This window comes from Tetrahymena thermophila (genome assembly GCF_000189635.1).
Source record: "Tetrahymena thermophila SB210 genomic scaffold scf_8254751, whole genome shotgun sequence".
Classification (NCBI taxonomy): Eukaryota; Ciliophora; class Oligohymenophorea; order Hymenostomatida; family Tetrahymenidae; genus Tetrahymena; species Tetrahymena thermophila.
The window spans coordinates 22,749-41,666 of NW_002476511.1; the positions used below are offsets into that span (position 1 = coordinate 22,749).

An 18,918-nucleotide genomic window follows, 5' to 3' on the forward strand; every position below is an offset into this window, starting at 1 on the left:
AGTATTATATAAATAGCTTATGTTTTGTTTTATATTTTGAATAGCATTAAATGTATTTTTTGTTTAAACTAACTATTGAAGAATTTAGGATACAAAAAATTGTACTGAGCTCATGCTCTTAGATTCATATTTGTTATGACTATTAACATATTAATTCATTCATTCACATATATTATAACAATTAATGTGAAATAAATTATAAAAAATTAATTAAATTTATATGCTGTTAGTTCCAAAAAAATAAAAATGAAATAATTCTATCAAAAATATAGATAATAAATACAAAATAAAACTTAATAAATTTATATTTATTTTTTGATAAATTAATTTAAAGTTTCAACAAAAGGCCGATTTAAAATAATAATAAATTTCCTATTTTGTTCAAATATTTTATGGTTGTTGTTATTATTAGCTAACTGCCTATTTGTTTTATTCTTAATAATTTACTTAAGGTACATTTTAATTGTTATTATATGAGTTACCTTAATAGTTAGCTTAAGGAGCACTTTATTAAGTATTTGGCTACCAAAGCACTTATTATTATTATTATTATTAATATTATTATTTTTTGATTTATTGCTATTAGTCATTTGGGTTTTATTAATAATTTTGATGATATTATGGATTAGCATTGGTATTGCTTCTATCTTATACTTAATATGGTAAAGGATTGTTTCTAAATTATTAATTTAAGTCATCTTGATTAGAATTTAAAGGCATCATTTATAATTCATTTAGTTTTCTTCTATTTTATATAAATGTGAAAAGGTACATCAATAAAAGTAATCCTGCTCCAATGCATCCAACTAACTAGGGTGCAAGTGCGTAACCACGTTTATATACTGCTAAACTGTCTGTATAGCAACTTAATCTTTAATAACAAAGACCATAGACATATTTAGCTGCATAATAATATGCTTCACCAATATCGCAATCACCACTAGAACCACATTACCAATTTGAGATATTGTCTACAATATCTTTTCCGCTAAGCTCTCCTTAAATGGAAATAAAGCATTCTTATATTTATTTATAATTTGAATTTAATAAGTAAATCTTTTAAATAATTTAAGTAGAAAAATTTAATGGTAAAATTATTTTAATATTTTGCTAAGAGTAATTAATTACGTCCACAAGTGTACGAAATAGAAGTGACGAGACTAGACACGGTTAATATAAAAGCACCACTTAAAGAGGTTATTGTAAGGATATTGGAAGTATTAAAATAATTAGGATATTTTTTATAATTATGAAGGAAGAATAACGAGGATATGCTAAATACCAATGTGCAAGATAATAATGCTATGATAACTGCTTGGAGAAAGGGTAAATAGCCAATATTTATTAATTAATTTGAAGAATAAATAACGACAACAGCTACACAGATTAATAACAAACTATAAGAAAAAGTGTATTATTAATACTTTTTAATAGTTACTTACAAAGTAATTTGATTGTTAGGAATGAGAGGAATATTGTCCATTCTGCCCTATTTTTTTTTTTAGTACTTTAATAAAATTAAATTGTTTATTGGTATTTTAAGATATCACAACTTACTTTTTATTTAAGATTAATTATTTTCTCGTATAAATAAAAATTTAATTAAAGTGAAGAAATATTTATTTAGAGTGGCAAATTTAGAATATCCTCATAAAATTACGATCAATATCTGCAAATCTTAACTTAAGGTTATTTTCTCCTGTAAAAAATTTAATTGTAATTAAAGTGACTACAAATATTAAATGATGAGTATAAAAATAAAAATATCTTCATAAACTTGTTTTTCTTTCTATCTAACTTATTATTTGAATCAAGGGAAATAGTAAGTAGATTTTATGTTTTTTCATCTATTTAAATTGATTTTATTTTCACCAAAATAAGCTTTTTATTTGATTTTACAACAATCTTTGAACAATTTACATATAAAATAATTGATTTCTCTTATTTATATATGATGTAAAAATTATTCTTATATCTTATTAACTATAATCTTAAAAATGCAAGTTTAGATTTATGGTATTATATTAATCCATCATTTTCTCTTGAAGATTTCTCCCACAAAAATAAAATTTAAGAGCTCTTAAATTACCTAATAGCAAACTATAATTATATTTGATTTACCCTTTTTAATTAATTACCTCTACCTAATCAAAGAATACCTTCCTCTTTAAGTGAGCTTTGCTTCTTTATCAGGAGCAACATTAGTTTTTAATTAAATACCTCAACCTACAAATGAAATCAATAGATTCTAGTGATTAATTAATTAATTAGATAAATATCTTTGGTTGATGAAAAATTCAACAAATAAATACTCTAAATCCTCATTGATTTTTAAGGGTACCCCCTCCTCTTTGGAGTTTTAATTTGTGGCACTTAAAAGAAACAAATTCGAATTCGTACATACATATAATTGAATTTAGATTTTTTGAAGAGATTACATTACATTATATTTATAAAATAAGTAAAAAATAACTTGATAGAGACAAGTCAATTTTTTATCATGCTAACTCTTCTATTCATTTTCTGTGTGGTTAGAAATTACTTTTTATTCATTTTTAAAAGGACATTTTGATTGAAAATACTCAATTATTTTTTATTCTCTATTATTTTATTTATTGATTTTAATAAATAAAAATCAAGCTACACAACCAGCCTTCATTATCAATCATTAGAGCTGATTTTAATTATTAATTAATTTAGATTTTTAATTAAAAATAAACTGATTTAATTTAAGATTAAGAATAAAATTTTAATTTTTGAATTATTTTAGATTTCCTATTCAAAATAAACTGATTTATTTTACTTTAAGATTAAGAATTATATTTTAATTTTTAATTATTTTAGATTTCTAATCAAAAGTAAATTGATTTTACGTTAAGATTAAGAATTATATTTTAATTTTTAATTATTTTAAATGTCTAATTTAAAAAAATTGATTTTACTTTAAGATTAAGAATTATTTTTTAATTTTTCATAAAAGCAAAAATTTATTTTGAATATTAACAAAAAATATGTATCAAAGTGAATGAGCTCATTTTAACTTTTTTTAAACTAATTTATGAGACTGTTTAATTTTATTCCCATTTTAGAAGTTTTTGGTTAAAGAAATGAAACTAATAATTTTCAGAGTTTGAAGAAAATAAACTAACTATTAAGAATTTAGGATACAAAACATTGAACTGAGCATTTGTTATGGTTATTAATATATTCACATGTAACAATTAATGTGGAATAAATTATAAAAAATTAATAAAACTTAAATATTTCCTAAAATAAAATGAAATAATTCTATCAAAAATATAGAAAATAGAAAATAAAAGCTAATAAATTTATATTTATTTTTGATAAATTAATTTAAAGTTTCAACAATAGGCTGATTTAAAATTTCTTAATAATTTACTTAAGGTATATTATAACCGCTATTATATGAGTAACCTTAATAGTTTGCTTAAGGAGCACTTTGTTAAGTATTTGGTTACTAAACACTTATTATTATTATTACTATTCGTCATTTGGGTTTTATTAAATATTTTGATTATATTATTGATTAGAATTGGTATTACTTCTGTCTTATACTTTTTATGGTAAAGAATTATTTCTAAATTATCAATTTAAGTCTTCTTGATTAGAATTAAGAGGGATTATTTAAAATTCCTTTAGTTCTCTTCTATAATATATAAATGTCAAAAGGTACATAAAATTAACAAATCCTGCTCCGATGCATGCAATTAACTAAGGTACAAGTGCGTAACCACGACTATATACTGTTAAACTGTCTGTATAACAACTTTATCTTTACTAACAAAGACCTTAGACATATTCAGCTGCAATATTATATACATTACCAATATTACATCCACTAAAACCATTATTACTACATGAGATACTGTCTACAATATCTTTTCCACTAAGCTCTCCTTAAATGGAAATAAAGCATGCTTATATTAATTTATAATTTGAATTTAATAAGTAAATCTTTTAAATAATTTAAGTAGAAAAATTTAATGGTAAAATTATTTGAATATTTTGCTAAGAGTAATTAACTCAATTACATCCACAAGAATACATATAAGAAGCGAGGAGACTAGATGCGGTTAATATAAAAACACCACTTAAAGAGGTAATTGTTAGGACATTGAAAGAATTCAATTTATTAGGATATTTTTCATAATTATGAAGGAAGAATAATGAGGATATGTTAAATACCAATGTACAAGATGAAAATGTTATGATAGCCACTTGGAGATAGGGTAAATAGCCAATATTTATAAATTAATCTGAAGAATAAAAAGTGGTAGCAACTATGAAGAGTAATAGCAAACTGTAAAAATGAGAAAATTTTTTATAATTTTTAATCGTTGCTTTCAAAGTCTTTTGATTGTTAGGAATGAGAGGATTATTGTTCATTCTACTAATTAATTAACCCTTTTTTAGGTTTTTAGTACTTTAATAAAACTAAATTGTTTATTGATATTTTAAGATATCAACAACTTACTTTTTACTTAAGATTATTTTTTCATTTCTCGTATAAGTAAAAATTAAATTAAAGCGACGAAATATTTGAAATATTTATTTAGAGTAGCAAAATTAAAATATCTTCATAAAATTACGAATGATATCTGCAAATTTTAACTTGAGATCATTTTCTTGTTTAAGTAAAAAATTAATTCTAATTTAAGTGACTAAAAATATTAAAAATGAATAACATCTTCATAGACTTGAATGAATATCTTACTTATTTATTAATTGAATCAAGGGAAATAGTATGTAGATTTTATGATTGTTCCTCTATTTAAATCAATTTTATTTTCATCAAAATAAGCTTTTTATTTGATTTTAAAGCAATCCTTCAACTATTTACATATAAAATAATCTATTTCACTTATTTATATATGTAAAAGATATTCTTAAATTTTATTAATAATAATCTTAAAAATACAAGTTTTAATTTATTTAATATATTAATCCATCCTTTTCTCTTAAAGTTTTCTCCCACAAAAATAAAATGTAAGAGCTCCTAAATTACCTAATAACAAATTATAATGATCTTTGATTTACCCTTTATAATTAATTATCTCAAATGAAATCAATAGATTCTAGTGATTAATTAATTAGATAAATATCTTTGGCCTCTAAAAAATTTCACAAATACTTTAACTCTTCATTAATTTTTTAAGGCACTCCCTCCTCATTTTGGAGTTTAATTTGTGGAATTTAATTTATGCTTTAAATTTGAAAATTTTCTAGAAAGTGGAAGAGTTTAAATTATAATAATTAAAGTAATATTTAAAATATTTTAAAAAAACTATTTTTGATGCAAAATAAATACATAAATAAGCGATTATTCATTCATTAATTATTATAATAATTTTTAAATTGTAAAATATTGAATTAAATATTTAAATATGTTATGAATATTATTTTAAGAATAGATATTTCATTTAACTTGGCTACAGTTGGAACCAGTAAAGTCAGCAGTGCATTAACACACTCCCTTTACACAAACACCACGTCCAAAACATGAATCTGGACAAGCCGATTGACTATAACAAAAAGCGAAAGTATCTGGACATGTAAATATGTAACCAGATTTAACTTTAACTTAGTCTTAACCCTGCTTACAATCATACCAACTTCCTTCGAATTTGAATGATGCTGTTGGAGAATTTGCATTTTCATATGAGCATTTACTTTCAAAGCAAAAAGCATCAATTTTTTTATGAACTTTCTTGTTCAACAAATCAGTTTTCCAGCAACGAGATTTTTGTCCAGTAGCTCCTCCTAATTTATCAATCATTTTAGCAATAGATTCTGCAGGATAATTGCAATGAGCATTAGAGTATGGTAAATAGAAAAAGCATTTATCTGAAAGAGGATCATCTTAGCAAGCACCAATGCTTGAATAATCATAGCTGCATCCAACTTACTTTTAACTTGGGCAAAATTAATTTATATTACACTAAGACTTAAAAATACCACAACCTTATTATTTACCCCAAGTCAGAGTGCCTACTTTCTCTTAGTTAACAGTATACCATCCAGAAATTTCAAACATGGAGGCAGTGAAACTTGACATCACACTGTCGTACATTGAAGAGCCAGTCATTAGCTCATTACCAAACACTTTTCTTTCCCAATGAGCTCCAGCAGTTCCCTAGCCTCCCTAATTATTAATTTAATGATAAAAAAAATGTTTTTAATATTATATTAATAAATTAAGAATTATTTCTGTATTTAAATTTTTTCAAAGTAATATTTTAATTAAAGTTAATTCTTAAATAAAAGTTTAATATTTCCTTTAATTTTATTTTTTTATTAAAATTTCAATTAATTATTTTAGCTAATTTATAATTTAAGATTCATTTTACAAGAAATTACTATTATTGAAATCAAATTCTAATTCTATGATAATTAAAAAACAAAAAGGCTTTCTGTAAATCAATTTATCCATTTCTAATGCTTTGTATTATTAATAATTTATGAACTTATTTTTACTAATAAAATTATTCAAAATATTCACACTTTTTTTTTTTTAAATTAAATTAATTTAATTTTACTTTTTATTTTAATTTGTAAAATTATTTTTATTTTAAAATAATTTCCATTAAAATTAAATATTTTTTTATCTCTTCTTTTTATCCTATTTCAAATTGTTTTTTAAATTTTAATCTATATTAAATCAAAAAACAAGTTCGTTAATTAATTAATAAAATAAATACTGATTTTATTTAATATATTAATACGAATTAATTTACCTCATTTTCTAGTGGTGCTCCTTCAGCATCTTAACAATTGAAGTGTTATTATGTAAGTTTCTTTATTTTTGAGTGGCTGACAAAGGTTTATCCGCCTTGTTTAATAGTAGAAAGAGGACCATCGACAAATTTTTTGAAATGTGAAGGAGAGAAGACTAATGAGTGAGTCATTTCATGGATGGTAGTAAATATCCACTGAGCCTTTCTCATAGGATCCTTATCTCTTATGTGTTTAGTGAGGTAGAATAGATTCATGGCAAAATATCCCATCACTGGCCTATTAGAACCAAGTTAGTATCTATGCCTTTAAGGACAGTTGCTTGCGTAAGCTAAGAAATTTTCTTTTTCGTTATTGACTGCTTTGATGTAAAATACAATATCTGCATCTTATATTCCTTGGTTGATATGATCTTTAGGAATTTTAATTTCTGCTAAACCGCAAGTGTTTACACTGTAATAAGGATCAATTTTAAGAGGATTTTTCAAAGGTTTCACTCTAAGAAATTCCTTAAAGAAATCTCCAGCAGCTGGTATTAATTCTTTGGTTATAAAATTTTTGACATCAGCGTCAGAATCCATTAAATTAGAATAATCAAAATGGATTCTAATTGGTTTCCATCCATCGCCTTCTTATAAATTTCCCTAGAAACTAATTGTGGTATCATTTGACTAAAAGGATTCTTCAACTTCCTCTTCAAAATATTATCTCTTGGACTCAAACATTTCTTCTTCTTTTTCTAAAACTTTATCATGAATGCATAAGTGAGTCTCTTCTTCTGAGTACTAACTGCGAACATTTTTGGCAAATAAAACGTTCTCTAATCCTTTTGTTTCAGTTTAAATCAAATCGTGATTGAATTATTTGTAAATTTAAGCAACTCCAAATGTAGAAATAGCCACAACTGCTAAAATGCAGAGCAGTTTTGTTATTTAAGATTTGAAAAGGTTTTTCATACTTATTTAGTTACTAAATGACTTAATTCTAATTAATCAAATCTTAATAGTTAATGTAAATAATTAAATCTTCAATTTTTAAAATCTTTTGAAATCAATAAATGAATAAATAACTTCATAAAGCATAATAATATGTATTTATTAATGCGAAATAAATAGATTTTTTTAAAAAATAAAGTACATATCAAACAAGGGAAAACAAACAGATACTCATATTCCATTTTTAGATTTTAATAAAACAAAATAAAAATAAAATTTGTTTAAGAAAAGTTTTCTGCTTCATTAAATATTTTTGAAGTTTATTAGGTAAAATTTTTTATTTTTCTATTAATAGCAAATTAAATAAGTATTATCAAAAAATATATATAAGAAAAGTTTTAATTAATTTAAATTTAATACAAAATTCTCTTTTAAAAAGATACTTGTCTAAGATGTTTCTAAGGTATTTGAAAATTTAAGTATTTGAATTAGTAATAAATAAGATTTTAGAGAAATTATTTTATTATTTTATATAGTATTTTTTTGTTTTAGAAGATTTGAAAACAAGAACATGAAATTAATTTTATACTTTAAAACTTATTACTCTAAATCTTGAAAGAAAAATGTAAATTTAAAGCTTGAAAAGAATGAAATAAAAATTATAATTAATAATAATAAAAATTAAAATAAAATCAATCTTCAAATACTAAGGATACATTTAAATAAGGTAAGTTTTGAAAAAAATTTGTATAAAAATTAAGAATTCCTATTAAAAATGAAATATGTATAATTGTTAAGTCAGTTTTAACCTAATATTGGTAAATCTTTGTAAGTATATAAAAAATTATAAATGGTAAAAATAAATAATAAAAGTTCAGAAATTAAAAAAATATTTCTTTTTACTTAAAAATTTACAATTTATTTGAAAAACTTCATAATATTTTATGAATATTTAATAGTTTAAATTTGTTTTATATGATTTTCATAGTGTAAAAAAAGAATGAAAAATAATCAAATTGTAAATAAAAGGTATTTTATAAAAAAATAATCATAGCATAAAAATTTTCATAAATAAATTAACTTTTCTTTCATTTAATTGATTAATGAGATATAAACATTATTATTAGTAAAGATTTATATTAGATTTAATTGTTTGATAAAAATTGATTTTTAGAATCAGAAGATTAAAATATTAAAATCTTTATTACCTTATTTAATTTTTTGCAACTTAAATATGTTTTAATTAAATTTTTTAGTATTTATTAAATTTTAATCCAATTTATATCAATAGCATTTATTTACAAATAGATTTATTTGAACTTTACTTATGAAATGGTAGATTCACTTTAAAGCAAATACATTTTATAATAAAAAGAATCTTATTATCAATTATGGATATATTTATAAACCTATAAGGTAAGTAAGCTTTAGAATTGATTTCATAAAAAAACTAAGTCTAAATTATATATGCATTTTAAACAACAGATGATATTTCATTAAAGTTTTATAAAGATTATAAATATATTAACGATAAAATAAATATCTTAATGGTTAACACAAATAAAGTAAGAAATATATCAATCAATATAAATAAATAAAGAATCAATATAATATCGTTTTGAATATCAAAGTAAAATAAAGTGGTTTGGTTTATATAAGATATTATAATATTAATCAATTAATTTACTATATTTTGAAAATATATATAAAAATTAAAATTTGATTGTTTCTTTTATTGAATAAGTAATTAATTAATACTAGTTATTTCCATATAAAGATAGAAAATATGAATGAACCTTAAGCAGAAGGAGACCAATTTTACAACACTTCGCCAATTTCATTTGATGATTTCAACAACCTGTCATCAGTCAATGAATCTTCTGGTGAATAAAGTAACTCTAATTAGATTAATGGCTAGGCCAGTAACAAACAAGTAAATTTCTCTGGTTAATTCAATCCTGTTTAGGAATCAGTAAACAGAGATGACTACTTTATAAGAAATAGTAATTAGCAGATATTATAAGAACAACACATAATTTAGTCGTAGCAAGGTTAACTTTTTGATGATGAGGATTTCTTCTAGCAGCTAGAAGCAACAGACAATCCTTAATCCAACCAATAAATCAATTTTTTGAATGAGAAAAAAAGATCTTCAAATAATAATATTATGAAAGAATAGACTTAAGAGAAGATATAATAAATAGATAACAGACTAGTTATTTAATAAACAAATATTTGGAATCCCAATGAAATATTTGCTAAAAAACCTAGTCAAAGTAAAATTCATATTATCAATAGCAATTTATAAAACAAATTAATTTTATTTAGCATAAAGATAAGCTGAAGATTTAATCAATCAAGATTTTTATGAATAAGAGCATTAATAATTATCTATTGACTCACAAGAGAGAACAGAAAAGTTTCAATAAGATTTATAATAAAGAAAGTTGCATAGTGAAGCTGGCAGCAGCTAAGGAGAAATCAAATCGCAGTCCTCTATTTAAAATATTTAAAACAGAAAAATGAGTAATTAAGAATTGTTTTAACAAAAGAACAAGGTTGATTAGCTTAACGAACTTGAATAGTAAATACAAAAATTTCAAGAAATTCAATAATAAATTGAAAAAAAAAGGAAAAGCTCTTCTCTGAAATCGTAATCGCAAATATAAATGAGCGAAACAGATTCTCAAAAGAGCAATCCCCAAAATATTCATTAGCTCACTAACGAATCAGATAAATCTAAATAGCTGCAGCAGTTTTACAAAGAAAATTCAAATTAAAAGTATTAAAATTAAAATCCACCTAATTAACAGCAATAAATTAATTAAAAAGAATTACAGCAATAAATAATACTGACCCAACAAAATCAGTAATCTTAGTAAAATAAATAATAGGAGTTCGAAAATCAATAGTTATTATAAATCTAATAGTAATAATAATAATAATTGGAGCTGCAGAAATAGCAGTAATTACAAATTTAACAACAGCATTAACAGTAGAAGCAATTTTAAATTTAATAGCAGTAGTACTCATAGCAATAATAAGTTAATACTTAACAGCAATAGCAATAAAATATTTAACAATAATAACAACAAAATATATAACCTGAAAAGGGACAGAATTTTTAACAGCAACAAAAGTATCTATTAAGTAATTAGCAGTAACTGTAGTAATAGTAACTACAGTTGTAATAACAACAACAATATTAATAATAGCTTTAATAACAATAATCTTAATTATAGGTTTAAAGCAATAGATAGGAAAAGAATGGATTTATTAATGTAGATTACAATACCTTGTAAGTAAATAAATAATAAATTGAGAATAATACATAGAAATTTAAGATGAAATGGGAAAGCGTTTTAAGTGATTCTAAAATTAACAATGACTTTAAAAAATTCAGCAATGGACATTAAAGTATTGAAAAATAACTTAAGTACCTCGAGAATTAGCAGAATATTTATAAACAATAACTTATGAGTTAATAATAGCACGAGGAAGAAGAGAGGAAATACTATTCAAAGCATGTAGAAGAGATTTGTAATTAGATTGGAATGGATAGATCTTATTCACAGTCTCCTGAAAAATATGATTAAATTAAATAAAAGTTAATCTTTAATCCAAACAATAGCTAGAGCAACAATAGCAGCGGTAACAATTAAGCCAATAATAGCAGTGTAAAGAAATATAATTATAAGCAGATCGATAAGTAACAGTTACTTTTAGATAAAGAATCAAATTATAATTACTAGAAAGAAGGGAAATTTTAGTAGATTTTGAGTGAAGGGAAAAGCGATTCAAAACACTAAAAGAATTTTACTTTCTCTCACAATCAACCTACAGATAATGGACCTCTTTTTATTGCCGATATTAATAATAATTTGTTAAACAATTAGTCTAATTTGTCAAACAATTTATCAGGAAACATTAAAAATATTTAAAATATTTCTTAGCAACCCAATATTATCATTGAGCAGATTCCAAGCAGAGTGATGATGGAGAACATAGAAAAAATAGATAACCAATTCTCACTTAGCAATGAGAAATAAGACTTTAGTTAATCTAATTTTCTTCAGAACAATGATGACAATATCATTTTATTATAAAACTCTGATGTAGCTAATTCAAATATATAATATCAAAATTAACAAGACCTTCATTCTGCTAATCTGATGGCAACACAATAAGATTTAAATTTATTATGTCCCCTTCATCCAGAGGAAACTAATATATTTTTTTGTGGCACTTGCAGATAATTTAATATCTGCTTGATTTGTCTCCATCAAGGACTTCATCAAAATCACTATGTCTTAGATCTTTAGCAAGAAATTAAAAATATCAATAATTAGAACGTTAACAGCTTCTTTTTGCATAAAATATGTAATTTTGTTGCCTCATTGAAAGATAGAAAGAACTTGCTTATCAATAAGCAAGATGTTATTACTCAAAAACAAAAAAGGATCATGAATCAATAAGATGAGATTATATTATTTGCTCAGAATAAGCTATAAGAAATTCGAAGCAACGTCGATAACTTTGAAAAGAAAATCCACCATGATATTAATAAAATATTTACTCATTGGTATGAGGGATTTTGTGCTGATTAAGACAAACTTTAAGAACTTGTAGATGATTTGCAGAATGAGTGCGACTATTTTGAATCTGCTTTTAGTAAATTGCCAAGCTAAGCTGAAGGAGATAATTAACTTACCATACCAGCTTCTATTTAGATATATGCAAATAATATTGATAAAATCGAGGCAATACTTTCATAAGAAGATAATCCTGTTTATAAAAATTAGGATCTGAATGTTTCATCTCTTGAAACCAATATAACAGAAAGAAATAACTTAGAATTAAGCACAATAGTAGAAACTTTGAATAACTTTTCGAGAAAAATATAAAAAACATTAAATAAGTTAGAAAAACCTAGCTACCTGGATAGCCAAGCAGCTTATAATTAAAAGAGTTAATTCGAAAGCCTTTAAATTCATAATAGAAGTAAGTCTCCCAAACAGTTAGACACATTTAGAAAGTCTCCTATTTAAATGTCTAAACAAACTACTTTGAATAAATTTAATTAAAACAATATTCTCAGTGAAAGAGCTTCCATTATTTAAGAATAATTCTACAGTCATCTTTATCCAAGCCCTCTATAGAAGTAACAGAATAATGATAATCATTTTAGATCTGAATATAATGTCGAAGAGCATTTTAGAAGCTTTTCGCCTACTAGATTAGAAGCAGGATAGAATAACTCTTAGCATTCCCTTTCTGTTAATTCTATGTTCGGAAAGAATACACACAATACAAATAATAATTAAAATATATTTTAAAGTACATCTATCCTCACTAAACATAATCAGAGCTATAAAAACTTTGAAAATCACAGCCATAGAAAAAGTTTATCTCAAAGAAAAATAGATGTTAACAATATCAGCCAATAGAATAAAAATTATGAAACGATTTCGAGGATAAAGAAAAATTTAGATTAAATAACTCATTCTCCTCTTTCTTCATCATAAAATTCATAAAAAAAATTGCAACTTTTATAAAACAGTATTATTTTTAACTAAATGGCTGCTTCGAGTGCTATTTCTTCTCATAGTAACATAAATATAAAAAAGAGTGATAAAAAATTATAAAATGACAGCAAATTTAATAGCATTTAATAATTGTAGTAAAAATCTAATAATATCTCAATACTTCCAGCTTCCAATAGACAAAATTTAAGAAATAGAAAAAGTGAGATAGACATTACAACACTTAAAACAGGATATGAAGATTTGAAAAATTCAAACAAATTCTTCAATAACATGATTCCATCAAGCACTTAAAGTTAAATTCAGCGCAACTCACCAAAACGTAGCTTAAAAGTTGAAAACTAACTAGCAGCAACCCATAGAAATCTACATAACTCACAACAAAAAACTAGCCTTTTTTCTGCTGAATAACAAAACTCATCTAATAAAATGATGTCAAATCTTATAAAATACAAATAGCTTTATAATATAGGAAAAAGGTCTTTCTTTGATCAAAATTCAAACGGAGGTGATTCTTCAAATAGTAAAAATTTCTAATGAAGAAACGATAAATTAACATAAAAATTGTAATTAATTAATAAATCAATTAATGTATTTAGAGTATAATATAATTTATAAATTATTTTAATATAACTTTTATAATTAATTCAATGTCAAATCAAATCAAATATATTTATTTTTTATTACAAAATTTTTGCAATAATTCTTTATTAAAAAATTACAAATTGATTTTTAATAAATTAAAATGATATCTGTTGAAATATTTAATAACAATAATAAAAGCATTTAAAATACAAATTATAAGGTTATATTTTTATTTTTTCGATTTTTTTTGCAGTTTTAAAATGTTTTTACAAATTAGACTAAACATTCTGGCTAAAGTATTTTTATATTTAAAAATAATAGCTTTTTTAATTAAAGGGTATTAAATAAAAATAAAATTTATTTTTAAATTATATAAAAACAAAAAAAAACTTGAAGTAAATCTAACATTCAATGTTTAAATTATGAATGCTCAATATATAATTTACAATATTGTTATCTCTTTAATATATTTATTTTCTTTAATTTATATATTTTTTATTAAATGAAAAGTGTTTTCTTTAATATCAACAAAGAATAATCAAAATGAAAATTTTAATTTTTTTCAACATTAAAAATCTAAAATAAACTTTCTTAATAAATACTATTATAAAATTTTATATTATTTTTTTTTAATTTTTTGAGAAGGTAACGATAGACAATTAAATTACAAGTCTGAAATATTTTATTTCAAAGTAAGTAAGTAAGTCTCATTTCTAATTCAGTGCCTTCCTAGAACCCTTCTTGCATGGAATCAATTCTAAAAGATTAAAATGGTTAGAAAAGAAATTCATTTTCCTCAAAGTAATTTGAAATATTCTTTATAGACTTAGGCTTGAATTAATTATTCGAGTCAAATTTCGCATCTATGTAAATAAGCACTTTGTAAGCCTTTCTGAATTCTTCGCTTTTTAGATATTCTTTATTAAGAATTGAATATTAATTAAGTACTTATTCTCTTCCTGATTATTCTACCTTTACTTCGATAATTCTTAGACCCATAGTTCTTTTGGCTACCTTTTCACAATTAGACGTAGATAAGAATTAAGGAAATGAAATAAATGTAGGAACATTTTTTTTTTGATTATATGAATATTCCTAGTACATAGTGTCATATTAATACTTTTAAATAGCTGCTCCTCTCACAAGTTTGATTTCTGATATATTCTGATTATCATTATATGAATAGATACACTTTGATAATATTTTAAAAACGTCTTTTAAGTAATTGTAGACTTACATATTCATAGTATTTAAAGAGAAATTCAAAATCTTGTAAACAGGTGTTTCTTGTGTATAAAGTTTGATAAAATTCTCTATTATTTTATCATCATTTTTTGAGGCACCATTCAATGTGAAACATTATTCAATATATTAAACAGTTTATTCCAAATCAACTTATGAGAGGTAAAGGGTAAGTGGAGCTTGAATTTCGTTTTCCTTCACATATTAACATAGTTATTAAAATTGATTCTTTAAATCCTTAATGCTTGATTGAAGTTCCTTAAAACTATGGCTTTTAGGGGTCTAAAAAATATTCAAAATATCTTTAGTTTTTGATCTAAAATAGTAATCCAAGTGGCTATTCTAAATAAACGATCTGTGTATCCTATTGAAAATCATTTTATCAAAGCTAGTGAATAAAAATGAGTAGTCAACTGTCAATTAAGTAACATATTTATATTTTTACTATAGATTCTCGATAGTCCAGTTATTCTTCCTCACTGTATTCATACTTGTAAAGAGGATAATTGATTTAGAATGTAATTTTTAATCTCTAATATTGTTATTGACCCACTGAATATTAGATTGGCCATCAAGTTACTCATTCGCAAATGTTCCACTCATTAAAAACAAAATATTCATTCTAGCAAATTCTATTGATTTTTATCTGAAGTCCTTGCTTTTTTCGAATTTGTAGATTCTATTTTTTAAGAAAGGGTACATGCTTATCAAGCCCTATTTTGCGTGTTCGTTGTCTTCATTGACATAAGGGTCACCCCAAATAATGATGTATTCTTATTAATCACCTTTAAATAATGACGTAGTACTCATTTGAAGATCTTCTTTAAATAAAGAAAGTTCTGTCACATACCCTGCTTTACTTTTATCAGATGGGAGACTGGAATAAGTTGTAGATTGTGAATAAATTTCAAGAAATTAGCTTTCTTCTAAACTATCCATGCTTTTTACACTTTTTTAATATTTTATATCTTTTAATTTAATTATAAACCCCTTAAAGGAAACTTAAATTATTTAAAGCTCAGTACATTCTAAATAATAAGTAAATTTACAAATGAAAAAATATTTTATGATTCCTCAACTTGAAATAGAAAAATTAAGGTAAAATGAATAATAATTGTGATGAATAAATAATATTATTGTTTTAAAAATGGTTAAATAGTAGATTAAGTTTCTTTAAAAATATTAGTTAGAAGAGAAAATTTTAGTGAGTTTAAAAAAAGAAAAATTAGTATTTTTTAATTAAATCAACTTTTCTAAAAAGTTTTTGTATTAGTATTTTCCTTTGTTATAAATCTTAAATATTCTAATTAAGTTTTGAGATTAGATAGAAGGATTATATTCACAATCAATTTTAAATTTTTAAAAATTAACTGAAAATAATTATTTTTTTAAATAACGCAAACATAATTAAATTTTTTAAATATGTTTTGTTTTTAATACATAGAAATTTATCATAAAAAAGATATACAGTTATTCTAAACCCTTGGTCAATATCCCTGTGTCCACTTAATATCCCATGTTTTTAAAAATGAAAAAAGTTTGCAAAAAATATTTTTAGATTTATAATTTTATAAAATTTAAACCAAAATATTTTAATTTAACTCGCTTTCATTTTATAAATTTGTATGATAACTTACTCTAGTAAAATATAGGAATCATCCCTAATCTTGAGAAAGTAATTATAGTTTGTGTATAATTAGTGCATGAGGAATATAAAATATATCACTCGATTTCGAATGTAGTTTTATAGATCTTAGTCTATCAATAGTTAAATTAGTTATTGTGTGTTTTTAGTCTTTGTGTTTTTTATCATATTTTTGCAATTAATTTTTATTAAATTTCTATTTGACTTTTTGATCATATTTTTCAAAAATAAAGAAAATCTTGTTTTAAATATTCAAGTAAGTAAGTATTTGCGGAATAATATTTAAAATTTATAAAAAATATAATATAATAATATAAAATGAATTTATTTTATGAATTCTTTTTACTAAATTCATTATTTAAGATACATATAAAATATTTTATTTTTATTTAAACTTTCTTGCTTCAATCTCTCTCATACTTCTTCTTCTTTAAAAAAACTATGATTGCATTTTTCATTTATGTATACTCGGTACATGCTTACATATTGTAGAAAATGGCTAATAAGACTGATAAGATAAAAGGCTTTGACAAGATTTGTTGAATATAGAATCACTATTACAAATGAAACTACAATACAAACTACTCCTACGATGGTTAAAATAAGTACTGATGTAAATCTAATGATATGAATTTAAATGCAGTTTGTAACCAAGTAGATAAGAGATAGAGCATAAAGACAAAAAACTCCAATACTTAAAGCATAAAGAAGAGTATTCATGTTGTCTATTACATTAGCATCACCTTAGGAAATACATGAAAATCCATCACCTAAAGTTACAGATCTTAAAAAAATAGGTGGACTAAATCCTACAGCTGTTCCCGAAGTAAATATGAGAAGAAGGAGATTACCACTATAAAACTTTTCCATTAAGCGAGTTATAAAATATGAGTTATTATTATATTTCTTTGCATTATCTAAAAAAAATATATAGCAGAGTAAATAGCGAGTGAGTGTTCTTGGGTTATAGCTTTCTTCATTCTTTGGAAAAAATGGAAATATTAAAGAGAAACAAACCATAGCTCCAATAAATCCAACTATAAAATGAGTGTTTACCAAAGTACTGGTGTGCTTACTTAGATAATTGGATATCTTATTCTGCTCAACTTCGCTATAAATTTAACATTAATCTATATTACTAAAGCTTTGAGTTCCATCCAATTAAGATCCAAAAATAATTTAACCATTTCTAAAGTAATTTTTCTTAAGGTACAAACCACTGATTGTTTTGAATTAGCTAACAACACAAGCAAAGTAAGTAATATAAAAAACCAAACCTATAACATAAATACCTGCATACACTTTTGGAGGAGAAGTACTATCCAAAAATGCATCAACCTCCTTCTTTCTTACTTATAAAGACCAACAACAACATGGCTAAGATGCAGCTGGAGGAGCAGGTCGAGGAGGATAATTATAATTCCCTAATTAATCAGACTCTGAAGGTAATCTATTGCTTTAACTCATTTATTTTTGACAAAAAATTTTAATAAAATTGTATTTAAATATTAAAAATAGTAAATTAATGAAATAATAAACCTAAGTATTTATAATAAAAAAATATATTAAAAAAACAATGAAATTTTTATTTCTTAAACATATTTTTTTCTTTTGCTTTTTGGATATTAATCATTCGCTAAAATCTTTCTTTCTTTGTATTATAAATTTAACAATCAAATGTAAGGTGTATTTTTTTGGTTTATAATTATTTGTACAATTTATTGAATATGATGGTTATGCAAAAAGCTAAATCCTTTTAACGCTATTTTCAGTTTTGTAAAATAATATTTTAAAAAACATTTCAGAACATAAATAGCTAGCTATTTGAATATGTTTTGAGTTATTTATTTATTTTATTTTAAAATAATTTGCATTTATCTATGTAAATATATTAGTCGGTATTCATTGGTATTTATATTTCTCTTTTATTATAAAAGTTTTTATATTTTTGCTTTTCCAAAAAGGAAAAACTCAAAAAAGATTAATTAATTAATTAATTTACCTTAATACAACAATTTCTTTATACATTCAAGCTATTCTTACTATTCCAGTGAAAAAAAAAAAAAATAGCTTCATAAGAAAAAATTTAAAAATAAAAAAGCTTATTTTTGTAATATTCTATTTAACTTTCATAAATATCAAATATAACATTTTTTCAAAAACAATTACTGTGAACAAAAATTATGAAGTGGATTTAAAATAACTTTTTTTTATG

General features: G+C 23.0%; 7 protein-coding genes across 7 annotated transcripts; 2 read left to right on the plus strand and 5 right to left on the minus strand. All coding sequences in view use genetic code 6, as the record gives it.

The window, feature by feature from the left end:
• Positions 1-381: 381 nt before the first annotated feature.
• On the minus strand, positions 382-1,513 carry TTHERM_00942660 (transmembrane protein, putative; the record flags this gene model as incomplete). The annotated part of the gene is made up of 2 exons (XM_001031008.2): positions 1,129-1,513; positions 382-1,019 (listed from the first exon to the last, which is right to left on the minus strand). The coding sequence occupies exons 1-2, from the start codon at positions 1,481-1,483 to the stop codon at positions 382-384; spliced, it is 993 nt and encodes a 330-aa protein (XP_001031008.2). The 5' UTR covers positions 1,484-1,513.
• Positions 1,514-1,997: 484 nt separating this feature from the next.
• TTHERM_00942670 (hypothetical protein) lies at positions 1,998-3,178 on the plus strand (the record flags this gene model as incomplete). The annotated part of the gene is made up of 4 exons (XM_001031009.1): positions 1,998-2,251; positions 2,337-2,396; positions 2,481-2,530; positions 3,090-3,178. The coding sequence occupies 4 exons, from the start codon at positions 1,998-2,000 to the stop codon at positions 3,176-3,178; spliced, it is 453 nt and encodes a 150-aa protein (XP_001031009.1).
• A 428-nt stretch (positions 3,179-3,606) lies between these two features.
• TTHERM_000942672 (transmembrane protein, putative) lies at positions 3,607-4,407 on the minus strand (the record flags this gene model as incomplete). The annotated part of the gene is made up of 2 exons (XM_012796285.1): positions 3,607-3,938; positions 4,053-4,407. 2 exons carry the CDS (start codon positions 4,405-4,407, stop codon positions 3,607-3,609), a joined length of 687 nt encoding a protein of 228 aa, XP_012651739.1.
• Positions 4,408-5,437: 1,030 nt separating this feature from the next.
• On the minus strand, positions 5,438-7,709 carry TTHERM_00942690 (leishmanolysin family protein; the record flags this gene model as incomplete). The annotated part of the gene is made up of 2 exons (XM_001031011.3): positions 5,438-6,163; positions 6,756-7,709. 2 exons carry the CDS (start codon positions 7,707-7,709, stop codon positions 5,438-5,440), a joined length of 1,680 nt encoding a protein of 559 aa, XP_001031011.1.
• Positions 7,710-9,474: 1,765 nt separating this feature from the next.
• TTHERM_00942700 (B-box zinc finger protein) lies at positions 9,475-13,771 on the plus strand (the record flags this gene model as incomplete). Its single annotated transcript, XM_001031012.1, has 2 exons — positions 9,475-9,964; positions 10,017-13,771. 2 exons carry the CDS (start codon positions 9,475-9,477, stop codon positions 13,769-13,771), a joined length of 4,245 nt encoding a protein of 1,414 aa, XP_001031012.1.
• A 732-nt stretch (positions 13,772-14,503) lies between these two features.
• On the minus strand, positions 14,504-15,997 carry TTHERM_00942710 (hypothetical protein; the record flags this gene model as incomplete). Its single annotated transcript, XM_001031013.1, has 1 exon — positions 14,504-15,997. One exon carries the CDS (start codon positions 15,995-15,997, stop codon positions 14,504-14,506), a length of 1,494 nt encoding a protein of 497 aa, XP_001031013.1.
• A 1,120-nt stretch (positions 15,998-17,117) lies between these two features.
• On the minus strand, positions 17,118-18,170 carry TTHERM_00942720 (transmembrane protein, putative; the record flags this gene model as incomplete). Its single annotated transcript, XM_001031014.2, has 1 exon — positions 17,118-18,170. One exon carries the CDS (start codon positions 18,168-18,170, stop codon positions 17,118-17,120), a length of 1,053 nt encoding a protein of 350 aa, XP_001031014.2.
• Positions 18,171-18,918: the final 748 nt, after the last annotated feature.